Consider the following 24,027-nt stretch of genomic DNA (forward strand, 5'->3'; position numbering starts at 1 on the left):
AACACCCTCTCCCACTTGCCCTGATGACGGCTTGCGGGGTATTATGTAGATGCAAATGGAATGCCTTAAGCAATTTTTAGGTGATTACCATCACATGATGCCCCGTGGACATGTGAGGTATGCACCAAGATATTGGCGACGCCACTTTTGCTCATTATGGGCGCCTCCTAACAGCAAATATGTCTCCATGCTCCACTCCTATTAAAACGCACTAACATTGGATAAATGCCACAAAATGAGCAAAAACTTTAAAAACATAAAACTTTCATTAACATTTTAAAATTTATTAGGATACAAAAACAACAACATAGCCAATTTTTAATAAAATGAGCACAAAAATGTTAACGGTTATGTAATCACACAGAATGTAACATTTATTTCTAACAAACCTTCCCCTCAAATGTAAACAGTTTGAATAACAGAAGGCACAGCAACACATAAATTATCAATTTAGAAAAGGAAAAGCTGCCAAGTTAGGATGCTAAGATTAAAATTACACCACAGTTTCTACCTATTTATCACATGTGCAGTGAAAACATGAGCACCTTAAGCCATTACAACAATACAGACAAGATCAATTCACTTGTTTGGCTCTCTTAAAATTTGATTCAAATTTAAACCTTAAGCTTTTGAATACCAATTGACCTGTTTTTTGGGACAATGGTAGGAAATTTTAAAAATTTTCTCAAGAGGAGAGGAACATTAAAATTAATTAATATTTATAGAACCAATCGTGTACCCTCACTTTTCAAAAGGATTTCCTAAAAAATTAAGGTGCCTTTGTTTTCATTTTTTCTTATTTTCTAGAATTCATTTTCTTGACTGTTTGTTTTTATTGGGTCCACAAACCAACTCTTTCAGAGCATCATTTCTTATTTTTGGAAATGGACACGTTTTGAAGCAAAGGCAGTTAATGTTTCAAACTATGAATTTTGAAATTACAACTGAAAATTACAGCCAACCACAAATCAGCAAATTTGATATTCCCCATCAAAATATCATGAAACCAAACCACATCATCATAAAAATATTCTGTGAAGGATTGGATGCATATGTATCGCATCCATCTCCAAAAAATAAAAAAAAAACATTAAAACAGATTAACGGAAAAAAACAGGTACAATTAATATTTAGACTGCACATAAGAGGCCAGGAGAAAACATTTCTGTAATTTCAACGCCACATTTATATTATGAAATGTTTAAAATTTCTCTGTGACCATTACAAAAATATAAACGGCACACTTAGTATTGAGCATAAAGGCAAATCAAAAGGTGAATTTTTTACATGCCTTCAGGTGTCCCTAGCTGGATATTTTTTGACCTTACATTTGCTTTCTCCACACAACTACTTATTCAAACTAATAGCATTGGATAATTCATATTTGACACTTAGGTCAACACAATTTCCTCAATTTAACTTTGGTAAAGGCTAACTGGGATAATTTAGACATGTTTCTTTGATCAATTAAATTTCACCGCCAGAATCCTCAAAAGTGATGGAATTACAACAACTAATTATTTCAGCACACAACGAAATTTTCAGGCAACACAAATGCCAAGTACTGGATCCTCTGGCATGAAATTACACGTACATGCAACCTTGAAGGATTGGAATAGCTTTCCATTCCCTCACTTGGACAATGAGCAGAAAAGGTGAAAATCAACTCTTTCTTTCACGTGCTTCTCAAAAAGCCTGTCACCAGTTGCACAAACACTTCTTAATAAAAAAACAACGATTTTAACTAACTACAGTGTGATGTGAGATTAAAAGAAATGAGACGAGAATAGTAAAAATACACTCTCATTGTGCAGTTTACGCAGCATACATGTTCTAAAATGCCTTAGTCAATATTTTCTGAATAAAACAGAGACTTGAAGCCGACTCTTTAAAGCTTAAACATTACAGACTACATTTCGCTGGCTTTATTGTGATGTTTCACCAAATGGCACTAGAAATATGTTCACTAAGGCACCAAATATCGATAGTTCATGCTGCACTGGGAACAATAGAGATTTGTTCATTCAATGCCAATTAAATAAGCACTCATGAGCCAAAACAATTTATGGATTGGCTAATTTGATCAAAGTGCAGCAAAATATTTTTTCTCTTGATGAGCCGGCGCAAATGCTATGAAAGCAAGGAACCAGCAAAGTGTTACACACCACTCAGGCTCACTTTAGCAGCCATCAGAGATGCACGGGACGGAAATATATTATACTTGAGCGATTCTACAGATCTCTTAAGAGAATTTTTAATTGCACTTAAAACATGGCAAAGAAATAGTTTGTTCAGATTGAGTCTGCAGGATATAGCAGTGCTGTAAATTCATTCCTTTGTCTATACTCTTGTCCCTAACTAGAGTTATCATATTTATGAGAATAAATATTAAATCACTGATAGTTAATTTCTATGGATTTGTCACCATGCTAACTGTAATAAAATAAGGAATGCTGAAAATATGTTTGTATTAGAAACTTTCGGAATCACTCTCAAAATTATTTAAAGACTTTGCACTGATTGATTTGATTGGACTGCATTGGTTATGAAAGAGCAGGATTAAATTTAGTTTAAAGCTGAAGGAAATAAAGCAACATAGATGAATGTCACTGGAAGCTTAGCAGACTGATTTCACCAAATACATGAATTATTTTATAAGACTCCCTATGGAAAAATAAATTATCAAAAATGATATTCCTGGAAAAATGTGAAATTCAAATGGGTGCTATTGATGGCATCGATTTTGCTCTTTTCAACAAGTTGAAAATGATAAGGAGAAGCCATCTACTGCCACAGCACTCAGCAGCTTCCATGAAAAGTTTTTGTACCTTAACATGTTACACAAATATTCCAACACATATTTATCAATAGCAAACAAAAACTAACAGGTGTGAAAAGAATATGAGAAATTATTTCATCAAAGAAGTTTTGGATAAAACGTTTGGACACATATTTGCTTTGCTATCTACAAAGATGGGCCCATAAAAGGCGGTCAGAATAAGAAATATATAAGAGAGACCTTAAGACAATTAGAAGAAAAAAAGTTGCATTCGTTCATTTTGAGTTCCTCAGTCACTAAAGGACTCAAATGTTTGATGCTCACCAGAACTTACCTCATCATGTAATTGAACGTGGCAAACAACTACTTTTTGGCATACATAATTGATCAGTACTTCATAATTGTCAATGAAAACAATTGCTAAAAAAATAGGGTAAGGAAAACTATCGATTAAGAAATGAGTCACAACCACATCCACGACACATAGTCACATGTCAACTTGGTGATATATGAATGAGGGCAGTTGGCTAAGGCTGCCTTTAAAATGATGATTCGACAAAAATAACCATTCAACAATGAGAACAAATGGAAAATAAATTATTCCCAACTTAATAACAATTGTCTACTCAAAAAAAAATGGAATAGGATAAAAAAGACAAACCGCTATTTTTACAGATGTCAAATTTGTGGATGTCTAATATTTGAAGGTGAAGTTTCCAGGGTAGCCAGCACACCCAAAACCCTCGAATGAATGCAACAAAACTATCCCTTCAAGGTGAACAGCATTACAGATAACTGCGGCATGTGCCACGGAGGTATGCAAAAAATCCATGCCACAAGAGGGTCCATGGCACCAGTCTCGGCAAAATCAGGAATCAATGTTTGTTGGACCATTGAGCAGGGGTCATCTCCAGCCTCATTGCAGTTGCTCCGCTGTGGTCACGGCAGCACTTGAGTTTTCCTGCCTCCAATGCAGGATGCTGCGCCAGAGCCTCAGTTCGATGCCACCCCTGGAGAACAAAGATTTTGGACATCTCAGAGTATTCACGTAGTTCATATTAGATTGGAGTCTGGTTAGGAAATATTTGCACGGGGGTGGGACAAGAAAATTTTTTGGTCTGGAAAATGTAGCGAACAGAACACTAGAAAGAAAAGCTAAGTCAAATTATTGTACATTTTCAGCCATCATAATCATGATTAAATTTGGAGTTCTACAATTACGAGGCATGTTCATAAAGTAAGTGAATTAGAGTTTTATATTTTTTAGAAAAAGTGTGTTTGAAATAAAAATACAGGATATATTGTTGATGCACTTGTTGACTCTTTTCTCACAGAGTCGCCATCCCATTGAACGCATGTGGTGAGTCACGGCAAAAAAGCTCCTTTATGCCCTCCACGAAGAACTCTCTCCCGTCAGGTTCTTCCCCCACTTCAGAACCTCTTTCTGCACCAACTTGGCGGCTGAAAATTCAATTCCACCCATGCGTGCCTCCAGGGAGGTGAAAAGATGATAATCTGAAGGCTCCAAGCCAGGGGATTATGGGGAGTGGTTCGAAACATCCCAACCAAATGAGTCCGAGAGCGACCCTTGGCTGTGTGAGGATGGGCACTGTCGTTCAACTAGCACACTTCTCCCGTCAGCATTCCCCTCCACTAGTTTTGAATGCTCCTTTTTGAGTTTTTTTAGGGTATAACAATATCATCGTTGTGCATTGATGATGGCCTCCCGCTGAGGCACAAATTTGAGGAAAATTCTACCTTTTTAGCACCAAAACACTAGTGGTTTCGACTCAAAAGCCTCCTGGTAGGTGGAAGGTCCTTAAGGATACGCATGTAAGCTTCTTTGACAGCACTTAGGGTCCCATGGTGGTGTCCTTTGAGGAAGGATTTCACTTTTTGGAATAGGAAATAGTCTCCTGGTGCCACACGGTGATTATGAAGGGGTTGGGGAATCATCGCGATGTCACTGCAAAAGGTCTTCACAAAGCAGACACTTCACTCTGCTGTTGGTCGTCCATCAAGATCTTCAGGATTAGTTTTTATGGCAGATCTTTTGCATCGCCAAATTTCCAGTGATATTGGTATGCACTGCCATCAATACCAATACGACCTAAATGAAATTAAGAATACAAAGTAACTTTCCACTGTCCTTTATTAGTGTACAACCGGTTTCAACGCTCAAGCGTCATCCTCAGGTACCTTGAGCGTTGAAACCGGTTGTACGCTAATAAAGAACAGTGGAAAGTTACTTTGCATTCTTAATTTCATTAAAATGAATTTCCACAAGGTTGAGCCAGGAACAATTGAATACCAATACGATCCGTGATAATGCACACACTTCACTGATGGTCTGAATTCAGCAGTTTACATGCATGTTGCACGTTGTCATTGGTTCATAACGTCAACAACTGTCCAGCGTGAGGCTTGTCACTCTTGGCCATCTTTGAAGAGCTTGTGGCATGGCTAAAAACTGCATGTGACATGCTTTCATCCTTGAAACACTTGGCTAATCATGCTCTATACCCAATTTCTCCAGTACGAAACGAAATTTGATGGCATACTACCGTCCAATCATTTGCTGCATATTTGTGCTTACAAAGAGTCTCTTGACAGGGGCACACCAAAAACACGATCCTCTCAGGTGATTGGCACTTTGTGCACGTCAAAGGTCAGATCCCCCTGACCAAGCCAGAATTTCACGAGCACACTGCTATGTACAGTTACGTCAGGAAAAAACTGTTCCCAATATCTTTTATACAAACCTTGTATACTCACTTTTTGGAATTTGACTTCAGATTTCAAAGTTTTTTGAAATGATTTAAAGAGTAAATCTACTAAATGAATTGGTTGACCAGTCTGAAATGTAGTTTGCCTTACAGGTTACACATATGGACAGGGATCAAAGGAGGTGGATGAAGATTCTGACTATGCTACTTGTCTTTTAGAATGTAATTCACAAGGACTTCAAGAGATTACCTTTTTATAATTCTCTAAGAGCATAAAATTACCCTAAATGGGTTGAAATTTCTTAATTTTGGAGAGGACTACACTGTAGGCGGACTTTGCAGTCAAGAGTAATGGTCATTTCGAGAGGAGACAACAATCACAGAGCATTTGGACATTTTGCTGGAGCGACACCTCTCAATCTGGCTGCTGATGGACAATCTCACTCCAAAACAAAACAGCTGGCAGAAAGACATTGAGGTAACTTCCACAGATTAAACTTGGGCAGGAATGAACGGATTGGCCTTATTCTTTTCATTATCGTGCAATTTGACTAAGAAGTGTATCACCATTAAGGGGCAGCAAATACTTTTTGGCATTTTTTTCATTTTCTCCTTAATGCTCCCATGAGCATCAGTATTTTAACAGTAGAAGTTTTTTCGGTGTGGCGACCGAAAGCTGAGGCCATTTGCACCATTAGGGATAGATAGGAAAGGATGAAGGCAGGAAAGACACCCAGTATTGGCATTAGCCAGCTCTTAACGAAAGGTGCCAAGGGGTCCGCAGTCTAACGTCCCATTCGACAGATGGCATACTCACTCAAAGTGCCTTCCACAAAGCACCTCAAGTAGGGAATGGGGTACGAGTGAAAAACATCTTCCGCCTTTAGGATTCGAACCCGAGCCCTCTGGGTGGGAAGCAAGTACATTAGCCACTGCACCATCCTGATCCACACCAGTATTTTAGGTAGTTACATCCACATAGTTTTGAAAGGACTTGCGATCTGTGTACATGAAAGTTCACCGATGGCTTGAAGATTATTTGTAGCCCCCACAGGTGACCCTTTCCCCATTTCAGTTAGCTAGTGGGGCCAACTACTGCACTCAATCAGGAACCGTGGAGCATGCCAATCACTTCACTATTCAACGCAGTGAGTTGCGCACCGGGATGAATTCCTTAATTTGTTGTCATTTTGAGTAAAACACCAGGGGGAATGCCTCGATAAGGGAACAATTCTTCAGAGAGCTGGCAGTTAGATTTCTGATATTGATCAGCCATCACAATATTGATTAAATACACCTGTAAAATCACCTCGCCAACTGTGACCACTATATCCGCAACAAGTCTCCCAACATAGCGAAATCCATTTCTACATTAAGCGATGCCATTTAAATTGTAGATACCCACAAAATCTATAGAATATGATTCCTGTATCCCTTCAACTCTACACTCCAAAACCAGAAATGATACAAAGGAATTTTCCCCCTTCTTGATAACCAAGAGACCACTTTACCTCCCTTTTATATTATGCCCTTGTCCTCCAAACAACCCTGGATGGACCCTGGATCCACAAGGCCCTTTATTCCAACACCCACTTTTCCTCTCAACTCAAAAGAATTTGAATTGAAAACTGAAGTTCATATGAATGTACTAGGAAACACTGATTAATTTTTCAATTGTCTTTAATTTATTATCAATGAGCCCTTACTGTAGAAATGGACGCTGCAAAACTAAAAACCCGACTAAACATATTTATACACATGACGCATTAATTAATATGCATTACCTTAGTCCAACTCGGCGCAAGTCACCTCGTGTCATGTAGAGACGAACATCATCCAGGGTGTAATCTTCATTCACAACCTTGAATGAAAAAACAACTGCATTTACTAAATATTTTTGCTTCAGAAAATTAAAGCATTGTAAGGGTTACTATTTATATGTCGATCCTTGAAAACACTACCTGCTATCTGACGTTTCCATCCGAAAGTTTGACCCTTTTAACGCCCACTTCCTTCAGAACATTTTGTCATTTGATCATAACATTTGCTGTTTACAGTGACTCAAAAATTTTGTCTCAGTGAAATTATGGAGTTAACTCGTGAAGTATGAAGATTTTGTTACAACTTTCGACTTGAATTATCAAGCAGGAGTATATCGATCAACTTACTTCAACTTTTGACGCTGAAGCCCCATCCTTTGCCACTGTGAAACGCTGGTATAGCAAATTCCACCACGACCACCGTTCCCTCAGCGACAAAAGTCATGAAGGCCGTCCAAAATCAGTTGTTGTGCCAGAAAACATTGATTCTGTGCAAGAACTAGTGATGGAAGATCGTCATGTGACTTATCGTGAGATTGAGGCATCCTTGGGAGTTAGTATGACGAGCATCAATAAGATATTGCGTGGACATTTAGCTGCGAAAAATTTTTGTTAACGTTGGATCCCATTTTTAATTAAAAATAACAATTTTCCACAAAATTAAAATTTAATGCGACAGGTTTCAATGTTACTACATCATCATCATTTTATTTCTGTGGAAAATTGCTATTTTTAATTAATCATGATATTCCACCATATCACGCCTGAAACGTCTCTTTTTGTTGGATCCCATGTTAGTCAACAAAAGCTCAAAAAGGTGCTCTTGTCATTGGTGCAAAGAAACGCTCAAAGAATATTATCGGGGTGCATCAAAACCTGTGTACAGTATCTAAACAGGTGACAAATTTTGGATCCATGCATCTGAACCTGAAACAAAAGAGCAATCCACAGTATGGGTCTTCCAAGATGAGCCAAATACGACAAAAGTGATTCGTACAGGTCGAAGCACATCAAAGCAAATGATCACCTGTTTCTCCGGAATAACTGGACATGTTGCCACTGTACCGTTAGAGAAATGTAGAATCATAAATTCTAAATGGTACACGAGCATTTGTTGGCCAGAAGTGCTTGGTGGAATACAGAAAAAAGAAGTGGCAACAAAGGACCATTCTTCATCATGACAATGGGCAAGCTCTCACAGATCCGCCGAAACAACTACGTACCTATTTGACAGGCCAAAACGTCAAATTGATGGGTCATCCTCCGTACAGCCCTCATTTACCACCAAAAAATGACTTCTTTTCATTCCCGTTTATCAAGATAAAATTGCATGGCCAATGTTTTTTGGTACCTGTAGAGGCCTGTTGATGCATTTAAAAACCATGTTTAGAAGGTACCTCAATCACAGCGGAGAAAGAGTCACGAAAACTGGTTCGAGAGCACGCAAAAGTGCATTGATTGTCATGGAGAATACTTCAAAAAACAAAAAAGCAATTTTCAACAAAAAATTACTGTCTTTTCATTATAATGCTGAAAATTTAATTAGCAACCCTCGTGTTGCATGTACCTTATTTCTGGGCCCATTGGCACAAAAGGCACTGTGAATTTTAGGTGGGAAATAGCAAAACATTCTTGGATCAGACCAAAGTATTTCAATGTTAACACTTTACGCAATTAAAAAGGACATTTGCCACTCTAAAAACGTTTATTGATTGCAGAATCCCACATACACTTTTCTTATCGCTAAATCTTCAGTAACAATGCATAACACGACAGTAGACGACAAGTTCGGTTCATTGGCAACCATCTTGATACTCAATTGATAATCAGAGTCCAACAATTGTCGAACACGAGCCACATTGTTGTCGGTTTTGCTGGTTGACGGCCGCCCAGAGCGTTCTTAGTGGTGGACCTCTTCACGGCCCTTAACCTTAAAGGCTTGTTACAGAACATACCACTAATGTGGACAAACTAGGTGGTTAAATAATGAAAACTTCGTTGCAATTTTCCACAGTTAAAACTTTATTGCCGACCATGGTTTCGATACACTGTATCATCATCACGTCAAAATTCAGGTCAAAGTCAGGGGAAAATTGCAACGAAGTTTTCATTATGTCTCGATTCCACAACATCACGCCTGACTCTTCACTTTTCGTAGGTGGTTAAACCTCGAAACTTGTGAGTAGGACAGAGCACAGTCTCCGTTAGCTTCACGAATCATTTCGTTAGTCTCCTCAAGAGTTTTTTTTCAGTTTAACACCAAATTTAGCAATCGCGTTATGTATTGGAATCATCAATTCCATGTTTTTCGTGGCACGGTTGGTGCGCAGAGGTTTGCAATAACTGACGTCCTGCTGCTTCCACAGCTTGGAGAGCACTGAGACTGGTTTTGTGGCAAAGCTTAACATCCCTCCCCCCACCCACCTACTCCAAGTGGTTTGATTCCACTTAGACCAATAGGAGCGGCACGGAAAATTCAATTGCATTACTTTCGGATTGCATTACCCTCTTTTTGCCATCACTGCTGGTAAAATCATACAAGGTTTGTTTGGAAAGCAAACTGCTTGATGGATCACAATCAGTGAGGTGTTGCCCTCTAGCTGCAGCTTTGAGAAGTAAAACGCCGCCTTGCTCGCGGCCCCATCTCAACTTCTCTCCGCACAACAGCGATTCTTGTCTGTGCTTGCAACCCGCTTGCTGCGCAAATTCAAGTGCTGGTGAGAAGGGAGAAGTTACAGAAGCAGCACATGTATGCGTGGAATTTCGTTTTAACCTCAGGAAGAGTGCAAATGAAATTCATGCAATGATTCAAGAGTCGTTTGGCAATGAATATGAGAGTGCAGCGTAGTGTTTTCATCAGTACAATCACTTTCTGCCTGGACAAACCTCAGCCGATGAAGAACTGAGAAGTAGACGACCAGAGACATCAACATATGACACCCACGTCAACAGTGTGAATGATTTATTGTGAGCAAGCCATGCTAACTGTTCGGGAGATTGCCAATAAAGGTGACATTAGTGTTTAATCATGTTCTACTATTTTGACAGAAATTTAGGGCATGCAGGGTGTCACATCCAAACATGTGCTGTAAGTGTTAACGGACGAACAGAGGTAAAAACATCTTGACATCAGCCAGGAACTGCTATATTCAGACGACAACCTAAACTTCTTTATAACAATCGTCAAAGGTGACGAAACCTGGGTTTATGGCTATTGTATAGAAACCAAAGCCCAGTCTTCAAAGTGGAAGGAGCGATCTTCCATAAAACCCAAAAAAAGCTCGGATGTCACGATCAAGCGTGAAGGTGATGTTGATCATTTTCTTCGATTGGGAAGGGATTACTCATTATTAATATATATCCCCAAAGGACATACAGTAGTGAATGGACAGCACTATATAGAGGTTATCTGAAGGTTAAGACACGCCATGTTGCGGAACAGACCACAATTGTGGACAAACAAGTCTTGGCGCTTTAATCGCGAAAATGCACCGGTGCACACATCATTAATTGTTCGTTAGTTTTTGGCCAAAAACAGCACACTGGCGATCCCTCCCAACCACTCTACTCTCCAGATTGTGCTTTGGTGGACTATACCCAAGTTGAAATCCACCTTGAAAGGATGCTGATTTGAAACTATTGAAGACATCCAACAAAACTGCACCAAGGACTTGAATGCAATCCAAAAAGAAGCATTCCAGGTGGCATTCTAAGGCTGGAAAAAACGTTAGGAACTTTATTGGTGGCAAATGGTTGTATTTTGAAGGTGATAAGCATGATTAAAGTGTAACTAATAAAATGAAGTATTTACTGAAACAGTCTCATCCGTTTCGAACAAACCTTGCATAATTTCACGGGATGACACTCATAGTATAGGAAAAGGTCTACTTTTAGCAAGCATCACCTCTCACTAGACTGCTGATAATATTTCAGCTTTATCCATCATATTTGTTCATTTTCATATTCGATTGAACCAACAAACTTTAGTTTATTTAGAAAAATTGAAAAAAATGATTTACGAGCAGTGATCAAACATTTCCATTTAAATGGCTTACCACTGAAAGAAATCAAAGCCGAGTTGGATGAAGTTCATGGCACATCTGCTCCCATGTTTGCGACTGTTTACTATCAAGTAAATGAGTTTATACATGGCCATATATCCACAAATGTTGAGCATCATTTCGGACATGCAGTGGAAGTGACTTCTTATGAAATGATCAACTAAATCCAAGATGTGGTTCTGAAAACAGAACCTAAGTATTGCATAAATGGTTAAAATTAGAATTATCTCCAAATTGAGTAGCTTCAGGCATGATGAGGTGGAAGTCGAACATAATGACTAGCTGATTTTAGCACTTTTCCACTTGATAACATTGTATTTCACGATTGGATTTCGATGCATTACATCACCATCAGGTAACAAAATGAAGTTGTGTGCCGTCTTATATACATTTAAGATTCCGGAAGGAGGGGATAGGACTTGGTAGGAAACGGGGGGCCAGGGAGAGAGAGAGAGGGAAAAGGGGGAGGCAAAAAAAGGGGGGGAAGACAAGGGAGACGTTTACAAAGGATAGCAGAAAAACAGCGTTTCGACCTTGCTCCTTCTCCCTCCCCCCCTCGTTTCCAACCACGTCCTCTCCCCTCCTTCTGGAATCTTAAATGTATATAATACAGCACAAAACTTCATTTTTTTACCTGATGATGATGTAATAAATACATTGAAACCCGGTTGTAAAATAAAATTTCATCCAGTGGAAAAGTGCTACAATCATTATTTATTAGAATTACCTTGTTGGATCTAAAGAGAGAAAATTGCCAAATGGTTTTGCATTTAAACTTGAAGTCGTAAATTAAACCTTAGAACATGGAAACAAACACTTCACAACCAATTTTCTATCACCTTGGGATATGCCTGTGACCACAACTACTTCGTAAGCCTTGAATGTTTGATCACTCAAAACCATATCATGGATTTTGTAAATCATTTCACGAGTTCCACTGGATTTACCGAATCATTCCCATCTTTCATCTATTTCAGTGCTAACCCTTTCAAATGGTAGAGTTTAATCACTGCACAGAAGTCATTATTTTCCATTTTCCTAAATGAAGGAACATTTGTTGTTTCAATCAACTATGAAAATGAAATCACTGGATGGAGTATTTGTAGTAGTTTTAATGGGAGGTGACCGACAGCTGAGGTCATTTGCTCCGTTAGGAATGGATAGGCAATAGGATGGAAACCCGGCATAAGCATTAGCCTACTCTTAAAGAAGGTTGCAAAGGGGTCACACAGTTAAATGTCCCATCCAACGGAAGGCATACCAAATCAAAGTGCTCTCCACAAAGCACCTGAAGTAGGGATCAGGATATCACTGAAAAATATCTACCACCTGCAGGATTCGAACCCAGGCTCTCTCAGTGGGAAGCCAGTATGTTAGCCATCTAGGGCGATCCACGGGATGGATATAGCTGGATAGCTGAACATTGGATAAGGCTGAAATTTCAACAGTCGTCTAGTGAGAAATTGGGATTGCTAAAAGCAAACCTTTTCCAACGTCCATGGTGCCCGTTTTTCACTTCTTCCACCCTCATCCACACCCACATTACTAACGCTTCCAAATTCATGCCCATCCTCTTTCCTCCATGATCAAGCTTCTGAGCCATACAATTCCAATGGCAGAAATCCCTATAATATGGAAGAAAACAGCAGTAGAATTGTGGCTATTCCAACCTTTTCCGCAGAGTAGTGATCCATGCCTTGGGAAAGCAGCCATTCCATCAACTCATGGTCATACGTGTGACTGCCGCTATCCACTACGCTGATCTGAGGCAGCAATACGGCTGGGCTGACACCACCATCAGACTTGGAGGCCGTACTATGCGAGCCATACCTATGTTGGGATAAAACCAATAAAATTACTCGAACAAAGCAAAATAATGCGCAAAGCAATAATGTCCAGGGAGGTCTGTGTAAGTCCAGTGAGTCCCTGTCTGTCCAGCGTCTGTGTAAAGTGCAATTGTGGAGCAATATACATCGGACAGACAGGGAAGAAATTCCAAGAATGAGTGAAGGAGCATCAAGCATGTGCAAGAAATAAAAAGATGAACTCTCAATTCGCAAAGCATTTGATTGAAAATAACCATAAAAGTGATTTTGATTTCGAAATTTTACATGTTGAAAGCAAAGTCTATAGATTAGACGCCTTAGAACAGTTAAAAATTTTAAATAGTGTTTGTTTAAATGAAAATATTGTTAACGAATTTCTGTATGCCTCCCACTCTCCCCTCCTTAAAGTCCCAATCCTCACGGTGGCCGATGACACTCCCCCCTCCCCTTCATCTAACCCTCTCTAATCCCCTGACTCACGAGAGCTCTACAATGTAGACTTCTCCCTCCCACTCCACATTCCTTCAACCTTGCGGAGGTGACGCCAAACTGCCCTCCCCTCCGGCACGCAAACCCATCCTGACTTTACCCCTCCCAAACCTTCCTGATTTTCTCCACCCCACCCCCGCCCTGGCTGTATATATAAGAAGGGCTGCAAATGTAGAGAGCTCACCTGATGATGAAGTTTTACTTCGAAACCTGGGTCGTGTGAATAAATCGTTTTCGTGTGGAACTACAAAGTTAGTTCTTTCGTTTATTTATTAGTAATCATGGCAGCCATTTTCATGCCTGAGATGGGAAAAATACATTATGGTAAGTATTTTTCAAGCAAATCTATGCACTTGTAGGTCAAAGTGAAACCCTTGTGCCCCTTAAGAAGATTCCAGCTGATTTTAGAGCGTATTTTGGAGTAAAGAAATTGAATTTTACTGGCTGGGAAATAGGGTAATCAACCTGACGGTAAGTTTGACAGAAGACAATAAATTACTAACCCCTAAAGGCATGTAAGATTCAGAAATCAATCACAGGAGGGAAGGATACGTACCCAGTGTCTTGCCTTGACCTTCGATCGTCCCCTCCTCCACCACCCCATACACCATTCACCGTGCTCCAGAGGAGAGACAGCTGCTGCACAGCCTGGCTCAGGAGTGTGGCATTGAGCCGCTGCTCCTCGAGGGAGTTCTTGAGAACCTCTTGGCACGCCTTCTGCCCATCCACAAGGTCCTGCAAAAGTCTGGCGAGGAGAGAAGGAAAATGAGCTAGTTTGGTGTGCACTTGATCACAAAGTCTAACTTAGATCCCTAGCTTGCCTTTAAAACATCAAAATTTACCTCTTATAAACATATATTATGCTCAAATGCCATCTTCATTTTCAATACACAGGTACAGGCTTATTTCTACATGAAGAATTCATATTTTATGCCGATGCAATTTTAAGGAGATTTCGATTTCGTTTTTCTTCCTGCACCTTGGATTTCAGAAAATGTTTTCCAGAAAAGAGTGCTCAAGTACATACGGACTGGTGGGTTTATGGGAACAAATGGATTATTGTCAAAGAGTAATGTACTGGTCAAGGTGGGTTCTTGATGGATCTAGTACTCTGTTACACTTCCAAGCCTCATTTAACACAATGCTAAACGAAAAGTCGAAAACCTGAATTACAGTATACTACCTTGATCAAAAAGTTCCCGGAATAACCACCGTGTGGCGCTCCCATCGTTCCGATTTGAGTTCTGTTTTTTTTGTTAAATTGGTACATCTGTTGTTGATATTCCCTTTAAATCTTAGTGTCATAACTTGACATTTACAAAAGTTACGTAGCCGAGAGTACATCTATCTCTGTGTGTGTTGGCGATTTTTTACAATTTCAGAAATGGATTTAAATTTGCAACAACGAACTTGTATTAAATTTTGCGTAAAAAACGGATTTAGTGGCGCACGGACGTTGGAAATGTTGGAAAAGTGTTTCGGCAACGATTCTCTAAAAAAAACGGTCGTTTACCAGTGGCACGAGCGGTTCAGAAGTGGTCGTGAGTCAATCAAAGATGATGAACGCAGTGGCAGACCATCGACATCGAAAGTCGGTGAAAAAATTGATAAAGTAAAAGAAATGTTGGTCAATAACCGCAAATTAACCATCAGAGAAATAGCGGAGGACTTGAACATTGCCTATGGATCCGCCCAAGACATTGTGGTTAATGATTTGGGTTTCCGTCGTGTAGCAGCAAAGTTGGTGCCAAAAGACCTCAATTTCATGCAAAAAAGAGACCGTGTTGACGTCGCAAAAGACATGATTTGCGAGGCTGAATCCAATCCCACATTCATCAAAAGGATCATTACTGGAGACGAGACGTGGGTTTATGAGTACGACACGCAATCCAGACATCAGGCAAGTGAATGGCGTTCACCAAATGAGCCGAGACCAAAAAAACCACGTCGTTTTCAGTCAAAAAAGAAGGCAATGCTGACGGTTTTCATGGATTACAACGGTGTAGTGCATCATGAATTTTTGCCAGAAGGCCAGACAGTAAACAAAGAGTATTATTTGGGCGTTATGAGACGTTTGCGTGAAGCAATTCGCCGAAAGAGACCAGAAATGTGGGCAGAAAACTCGTGGATTTTGCACCATGATAACGCACCGTCGCACAGTGCTATCATTATTCGTAATTTTTTGACGAAAAATGCAACAAATACCATCCAACAGCCACCGAATTCACCTGATTTGGCTCCCTGTGACTCCTTTCTGTTCAATCGAGTTAAAAAACCATTACGGGGAACGCGTTTTAGCAGCCGAGAGGAAGTAATGGAAAAATCGCAGGAAGCACTGATGGACATACCGAAAACCGAATATAAAAAATGTTTCGAGGATTGGATCAAGCGCTGGCATAAGTGTGTTGCAGTCGATGGGGATTACTTTGAAGGGGACAATATAGATTTAGATGAATAAACTTGTATTTTTAATTTTCTGAATAAATTCCGGGAAATTTTTGATCAAGGTAGTATACCATTCTTCAAATTCAAATACTTCCTGCTTCTCCTTAGCCCATTCAAAATGCCAACTCTTTTTTTCCTTTACCTTGAGGGAATTTACACACTAGAGGTCCGAGTCACTCCGTCAAGCAGAGTTTTATGATGCCAGACGGTGATACTCCACCTGCTGTGATTACGAGTGAGAGAGTACGAGTCTCACCGCAGGTCAATGCATTTACTTTAGGGGTCAGAGTTTTATTTGTAACCACAAGCTTCGCTTTAATAGTTTGGAGAGGTTTCAAGGGGTGTAAAAGGAAACTAAACACCCCATCGTTCACAAACTAGCCAGCTCCCATTTGATGCTAACCAAACACCTCAACATCCCACAACGAAAAAGAACTAGACAACATGAAAACTATAGCCATTAACAAAGGATAAGAGTATAAACCTAATAGACTCCCTATTATGTAAGAAGAGAAAAACCTAAGCATTACAGAGCATAACTTCTTTAACCCCTGAAACCTCTTCCTCCTCCCAAAACTTACAATGTTGGTTCCAGATCCCTTATAAAGCAATCCCAACGACAAAGTGAACAGAATTCGGAAAAGTGGAATATATGAACTGACATGGGACTCCTGCCCCTCTATCACTCACCCTTTCCACCTCGTACTTGTTCCCCCTGCCACAAAACGTTTTGTAGAATCGCATGGTATTTATGTCGATGTCAAATTAAAGCTGGTTTTAAAATATCTCATCATATTAACTAACCTCTGATTAAAGCAAAAATTTGCTTTGTAATCTACAGCCCATACCAGACGTTAAAGAGCATTATCAGTAGAAGACAGTGGTATCATGGCTAGCATGTTCACATTTACTAACGAGCAGTCTGAATTGTTTATTAAACTGGACTTGTCCTAACTTCCATTTTAATCATTATTATTATTAGGTAACCTATCGGTTAAGGTAGGTTTTTGGACAAAACTACCATATAAATATCTGGTCTCTCCTAACAAAACACCACCCTACATCCTACTCCACAACAGGCCCCTCCTCATCTCCGCATACTTCCTTCCTCCCTCATTTCATTCAAAATCCCTATTCTATTCCTGACTCTTCCTTCCGCTTTTGCCTATCATTCTCCCATCTATCACACTCTTCAACAACCCACTGCCGATCAATTTGCCCTTCATTCATTATTCCTGCCTCCTTATGATTTCTCCCAACCATCCCCTATTCTCACCCACCATGCCGAGCACTTCCTCATTTATCTTTCATAAAATCCACTTCACCTTCTCCACACCCACACTTCAAAAGCCTCCACAACCTACGCCTATCATCCAGCTTCAATAACTGTTTCCACACCGTACATTGCCACTCTCCACATCAAAGTTTTAACGAGCCTTTATTCCACATCCTTACTCAGCATCCCAGCCATCAATTCCTTCACTGTGAAAGCATCTTTGAATAATGCAATTCTTCTCCTTACCACCCTACTACTTAAAATATTTTGGTCCAAAGCACCTCTGAGATACGAAAACTTTTCCACCAGCTCTAGTTTTTTCCCTCTTACTTTAACGTTAAGCTTAGCCTTTGTCTTTCTGGAAAACTGCATAACTTTTGTTTAATTTGTCGTAGATTGATTCTTATCCCATACCTATTGCACTGACATTCCAACGCACTCAGCAATTCCTGCAATCCCTTGGCTCACCCACAAACTAAAGCTTGATCCTCTTCTAACATTAAGTGATTCTATGAATTCCCGGCAGACTTTCATTTCTACCTCCAGTTCTTCCCCATGCCTCTCTGATCATTTCCTCCACATATACGTTGAAATGCACCGGTGACAATGGACAACTCTGCCTTACACCTCTTCCTAACACTACCCATCCACCCCCTCAGTTCCCTACTTGCACCTGAGCAGTCTGACACGTACAGGTGGCAGATTAGCCTCCTCTACCTCCAATACTAATACTTAATTACTGTTCCACATTAGCTAATGATTAGTCTGAAGCTGATAGGGTGGACCCTCCCACCACCTTCTGGCAGAGGTCCTTCTTCCACCCCCCCAAATCACACGATGTACGCACCTGTTGTTCTCTGCCTTGAGCTGCTCCATTTGCTCCTGGATCTCGAGGAAGAATCTAGAGGCCCTCCCACCCAGCGCCCCCCGGATCCCATCCAGGGCTTTATTCGACTTGACCGAGTTGACCGTTGAGGAGACCACTGAGTTGGAGCGGGAGGGGGTTGGGTGTGTGATGATGGCACCATCAACGTCCACGCCTCCGCCAAGTGTTGAGGTGCTGCTCCCTGCCCCACCCGGAGTCGCTGCCGTCATGTGGGGAGATGGGGGGATGGCGATGGGGTGCAGAGAGGGGACGGTGGCAACACCACCCCCAATCACACCCCCGATAATACCCCCCCTTGATGAGTGGTGGTGGTGATCCTGACCAGCCAGGTTGGCGCCAAGCTCTGCCAACAGCAATGACACCATTGACAATTATTATTACATCACCATTAGACAACTTGCTCAACGAGACCACTTTGCACACGATACTACATGGATTCATGCAAGTCTTGGCCTGATTTAAGTCTTGTGCAGCACAGCAATTTTTCTATGCTAAAATTATGGACAATTATTGCCCATTTCTCATGGTGCTGAATTTTTTAAATTCCTGGTCCAGCTGATTTTGGATGGAAGGGTAGTAGACTTTTATATCAACATTACTTGAAGAAGAAAATTGATTCCAATCTGCTTCTTCATCTCTCCTCTCCTTTTTGGCCATAAAAAGACTCCTACCCTGTTAATACAGATTGGGTTTCTTGAGGGGATTCCTACAGGGTGTGGCCTAACAAAATTCAATTTGAAATTCCCACAGTTTTATATCACACGTAGAGGTCACCATTGGTGCCCAAATAAGCTTTATGAGTGTATTGAACAGTACCAATAACCTCAAATCGCCGCAATGATGAGAACAAGTGAGAAGTTTAACTGAAGAGCTGCGATTGTTTTAAGTGTCTGCGCTGGTTGCTCGAAGACAGAAATTATTCGATTCTCAAATTTTCAGAAATGTTCATAAATAGTTCGATTTGGTACTCGGGATCGACAGTAAGTAATGTTGTCGTAAAGTATGAAGTAGATTGAGTCGAAATGGCCATACAACGTTTTGCAACACTGGCGAGGAAACTCACTCGAAGGAGCGAATTGCCAGGATGCCTGACACCATCCAACGGACTCAGGGGCTCATTTTTGAGGATCCAGAGAAATGGATCTGAAAATTGTCATTGGTATCATACTTTACACTTTAAAACTTCACTTGGCAGAATTGTTTGATGTCTAGAATTAAAAGAGTTTGTAATTTTCCACAGACTTTATCTTAAGGTACAAGACGTTTCACTGACTTGCGGCATCATCAGGTACAGGTTACGCATACAGCTGTTGAATATATACCCTTCGGACAAAGGAGAGGGGGGGGGGGGGGTGGCAATGTCGGAGAGGGAGGGAAGGTGGAAAAGTTGAAGGTGAAGGGTGGTTGGGTTTTTCGGGATGTCAAAGTCGGTGGTCTGGGTTTTTTCGGTTGAGGGATGGAGAGGCAGTGGCATGTTCATTATAACTAGGCATTGAGTTTGGTTAGGGGCATGGTAGGGTTAGGGGTGGATGGGTGCGTAGACCCGTTGGATTTGCTAACCCTTGATAGGGTGTGGCTATATATGAGGGAGAGGGGAGGGATGGGCATATAATTGCTCATTACAAAGTATTGTTTTGGGATTTGTGAAGTGCCTTTGAATCTCCATTAGCTCGAGAGAACCCATTTTCCATCCTTTAGGGAGGACATGTAGTATTTCTGGGACAAAAATTGCTATTATAGTTACAATCTAAGAGGTGTTTAGTAAAGAGGGAATTGGGGTTTTGCTTTTTGTGACACTTGGCGTGTTCTTGAGTTTGTGTTTTGAAATTCCTCCCAGTTTGACCAACATAATAAGTGTTGCACTTATCGCATTAAAGTTTGTAGATGCCTGATTTGTTAAATATATCCTGTTTGTCTTCGCCATTTGCTAAGATTTTGGAGAGCTAGATTATGTAAATCATCAAATACCCCTGATGTGAGGTCTGATTATCTCAAAATGGAAACAAGATCCATGCTAAAAAGACTTTGTACTTTTCCACAGATTTTAAATCTGTGGAAAGTCTTCTTAGTATGGGTATGAAATACTTCCACAAAGTGAAGCCTGAAACAGTAGAATATATGAAAACAAGAGTATTATCTCCTTATCAGCCAAAATAAGAGATTGTGTGACAAACATAAGCTACTCGTAGCCAATGATAATACTTAAGAAGCATGAAATATAATAAACAAGGCAACTAGCAAAACTGTAGATAGCTCAATTCCTGATGAATATGATATTTTGGTACAAATATCACTGATTGCGGACAAAAAAATGAAACTTTTTTCAGTTTTACAAAAATCCAGGAACATATTTCCAGGCCAAAACAGTCAACTGCTCATTAAAATTGTAGCCCATAAATATTGTATCTCTACCCTCATTGAGAGGTTTTTGCCTGACTATTGAGGATTTCACGAAAACCTCCAGGGATGAATGGAATACCGGGAAAATTGCTGTTGGAATGCAAGGATTATATAAATGGACCCCAAATTTTTTTAATAAAATGAATCTTTGAGACATGAAATTTTCCCTGAACAAAGGGCAATTAGTAAGATTTGTTGGTGCTGATAATTAAAAGGGAGGATAATTGCCAAAACGAGTTCTCACCAGGCGAGAGGACAGTGATGGCTGCTTGAACGGCATTCCTCACGAGGTTGTCGAGTGCGAACATCCAGTGTGGCTTGATGCTGTGGGAACGCAGGACCACGTTGACCTGGAATAAATCAGGCAAGGATGAGTCCTCCTCTGTATTGATACCTTCCTGGGAATGTTAGACGAGAGTGCCCCACGTGAGACTTCTTCCTTAGTTTTACCTTTGAAGGGGAAAACGCTACACTTATCTAAAGTCTACAATCTACAATCACCAGCAACCTAGGTCATAACTTTTCCACCTCCCTTCAGTTCTGCCATCATTCATGATGGCAGAAAAGTTGAGGTTTTGGTCTTCCATGGTAGACAAGCAAGGAACTGGCCGGAGATAGTTTTGTCTAATGACAGCCACAGGTGAAGTTGAGTGCCAAGGCAATTAAACAAGCCTTTGAGCCTTTAAACTATCAAAATGGAGTTCATTTTCAGACAGAGGTAAGGAAGTTAGAAGTAGATGGATACATTTATAAACACATAGAACGTGAAAAGTCTCAACCATGTTCTAATTTTTACGATTTGCTTCATAAACAAGGCACCAAGACTGAACCTCAACTTAGCTAATCACCAAAATAAAAAAATTCTACCAAATCTGTGATAAATCCTTAATTTATTCATTACAAGCACGTACCATTAATGAGAATATATGCCATCAAATTTGATCCCTCAAGACATTGCATTCACATTTTTGTGAGCAATCAAGACAGCATGCTGGAGCCCAGAGGGTAAAGAATTCAACACCTCAAAAAATTAACTTAAGTTCAAATCCGGATTCATAATTTGTTGCCATAATTATGGCAGCAGATACATTACACACAAAAACAACACAAAGGGAACAATTAACAAAATCCAAACACATCCACTCATTGAATGGGATCTTTAAATAGTTATAAGCATGGCTGCAAATTACAACTCACCGCATCTTGGAAGAGGTAAATGGCAAAGTTAAGTTGATTAATGGCAACCGCATCAAAGTCCAGCTCCTCCTTGAGTGTATGGATTGCACTTTCAATGAAATCTCTGTTTTTGTCCGGGATGTATTCCTTGAGGCCTCGCATCAGCGTCTCCAGATGAGACTGGAATCAATGAGTACACAGTTAACATGCGAGCATTCATTGCAGTGATGTCGAAAACACACCAAATGGGGCAAACCCCAAAAGGATTACATGCCGAGGATTTGCATTTAAGTGGAGTGGAGGGGGAGAACTCGACCAAAGCAAACCAAGAGGCCGGCACAGGCTTCTGCTAAACATGTTGGCACCCATGACCCTGGCTAGATTGGCGGCATATGGTTTATTAAATCCCATCCACCCAGATTTTGATAGCACTAATTCATTGCCTAAGTGTCGAGTAGCCTAGGAGTAAAAAAAACTTGACCCAACTTCCTGCGGGGTAAAAGAGAAGAATCACTAATCTGATAAGGATTTATAAAGGTCCTTAGTCCACAATCATCATGCTGATAGCACATCAGATGATATCTTGATGCAAATAATTTTTCCAATGAAAGCATATTTTTTTAGCAATTGTTTTAAAATTAAATGTTTGCTGTTCATTGAAACATCCAAAATAATTCTGTGTCCCCTATTTTTTTAAAGATAGTCATTTTATGATAGTAACAACAATAAAAAATTACAGGGTTTAACGGTTGAAAGACCAAGGGATATTTTCTTAAAATGTCAGGCTAGTACTTATAAAACCCACAAAATTTTTAAATAGTTGAAAAGACATTAAAACAGCACAGGCAGTGGGGTGGCATATCACTCTTTTCATTTATGCAATCAATAACTTAGGTCCAAAAAATATTATGACAATGGTCATCAACAATTATGAAAGTATTAGGAAGTCTAAAGAAGGATTTAAAGCAACAAAAATGTCAGTTCTGCAGGAAAAACTCAACAGTCAAGTAAGACTGGATCATGACATAACACAGCATCACACTTATGTCATTACCATTGTCAGCACTGTTTCTCCAAGATCCTTTTCCAGATTCCTCATCCAGATGTCGCATATCTTGCCCTCGTCCTGGCTCAGCACTTTGGTCAGTGTCATCCTCCTCTGCGAATCCTTCTTCAGGAGGTAGAATCCATCCTGCTCACTTGCCTCCGTGTTGCCCAGCAACGTGTCGGCCGTCGCTCCAGACGTCCTCGTCACTGATGCACCGAGGGGGGAGCCAACAGTCCCCCCGACCCCAGGGGGCAGCAGAATTCCTTTGCTGGTGCCACAGGTCACGGGTGTCTCCACTTCGGGAGACATTGGACCCCCGGAAGAACTCCTCCTCGATGCCAGCGAGCTCGTGTCCTCAAGGTCTATTGTCGAAATGCTGAGCAAGCAAATAACAAAATGCACGTGTGTGCAAAGCATTATGCCAAGGACACCAAATACACGTCTACAAATATCCAACTGTAACTTGACTCAAGCTGTCCAGTCTCTGATCGAATTGGATTGCTGCACAAATGAACTTGCCTGAGCAATAGGCGATGCAAGGATTGAGCATATATGGCAGAAACAAAACAAATAAAGGTATCAGCAGTGATTGGATAAAGTGTTAAGAAATAACTGGCTAACAATTACTTTCATTGAAAGAGTAGCTGATTATAAGTGAAGTGCGTGCGAGGAAGTCTAAGAGTCATAAATCTACACTTCCAATTCCCCAAATTCACTCAGTTTGAGATTTTTCCCCAAGCCATACGTTTGACTTCTCCAGACCACAATTTTGATGATTCTGCGAAAAAGGGTGGAACTCTGGCAAAGAACCGTTTTCCAAACTTAAATATTCATCAACATCATAGAAAAAGTTGTATTGAATGATAAGCTACTTAAACTATCTCCACTTGGCTCCTCTACCTTAGTATCACATTGGATGTTCACACCCATTAACTTGCCTGGTCAGCATTCCATATAATAATTGAATTTAGGATGAAAAATACAAAAAGAGGAAACAACGCACGTGATTAAGAAAGAGCACTTGAGAGATAATGGTTGGTTATAATTATATATAATCAAAGGAAGAGTAATTGATTACATGTAACAGATTCAAAC

General features: G+C 40.3%; 1 protein-coding gene across 2 annotated transcripts in view; it reads right to left on the reverse strand.

Moving 5' to 3' along the window:
• Positions 1–247: 247 nt before the first annotated feature.
• Ask1 (apoptotic signal-regulating kinase 1) overlaps positions 248–24,027 on the reverse strand; it is a 109,115-nt gene continuing 85,335 nt past the window's right edge. For both annotated transcript variants that reach the window (XM_071593152.1, XM_071593151.1), the window contains 8 exons: positions 22,939–23,308; positions 21,906–22,064; positions 20,953–21,058; positions 18,270–18,651; positions 14,258–14,446; positions 13,057–13,216; positions 7,290–7,366; positions 248–3,789 (listed from right to left, as the gene is read on the reverse strand). In XM_071593152.1, the coding sequence (XP_071449253.1) occupies positions 3,696–3,789; positions 7,290–7,366; positions 13,057–13,216; positions 14,258–14,446; positions 18,270–18,651; positions 20,953–21,058; positions 21,906–22,064; positions 22,939–23,308 (1,537 nt within the window). In that variant the 3' untranslated portion in view covers positions 248–3,695. The remainder of the gene's footprint in view (positions 3,790–7,289; positions 7,367–13,056; positions 13,217–14,257; positions 14,447–18,269; positions 18,652–20,952; positions 21,059–21,905; positions 22,065–22,938; positions 23,309–24,027) is intronic.

The sequence above is a fragment of the Hetaerina americana genome, unplaced genomic scaffold, assembly GCF_022747635.1.
Source record: "Hetaerina americana unplaced genomic scaffold, ioHetAmer1.1.p SCAF_52, whole genome shotgun sequence".
NCBI lineage: Eukaryota > Metazoa > Arthropoda > Insecta > Odonata > Calopterygidae > Hetaerina > Hetaerina americana.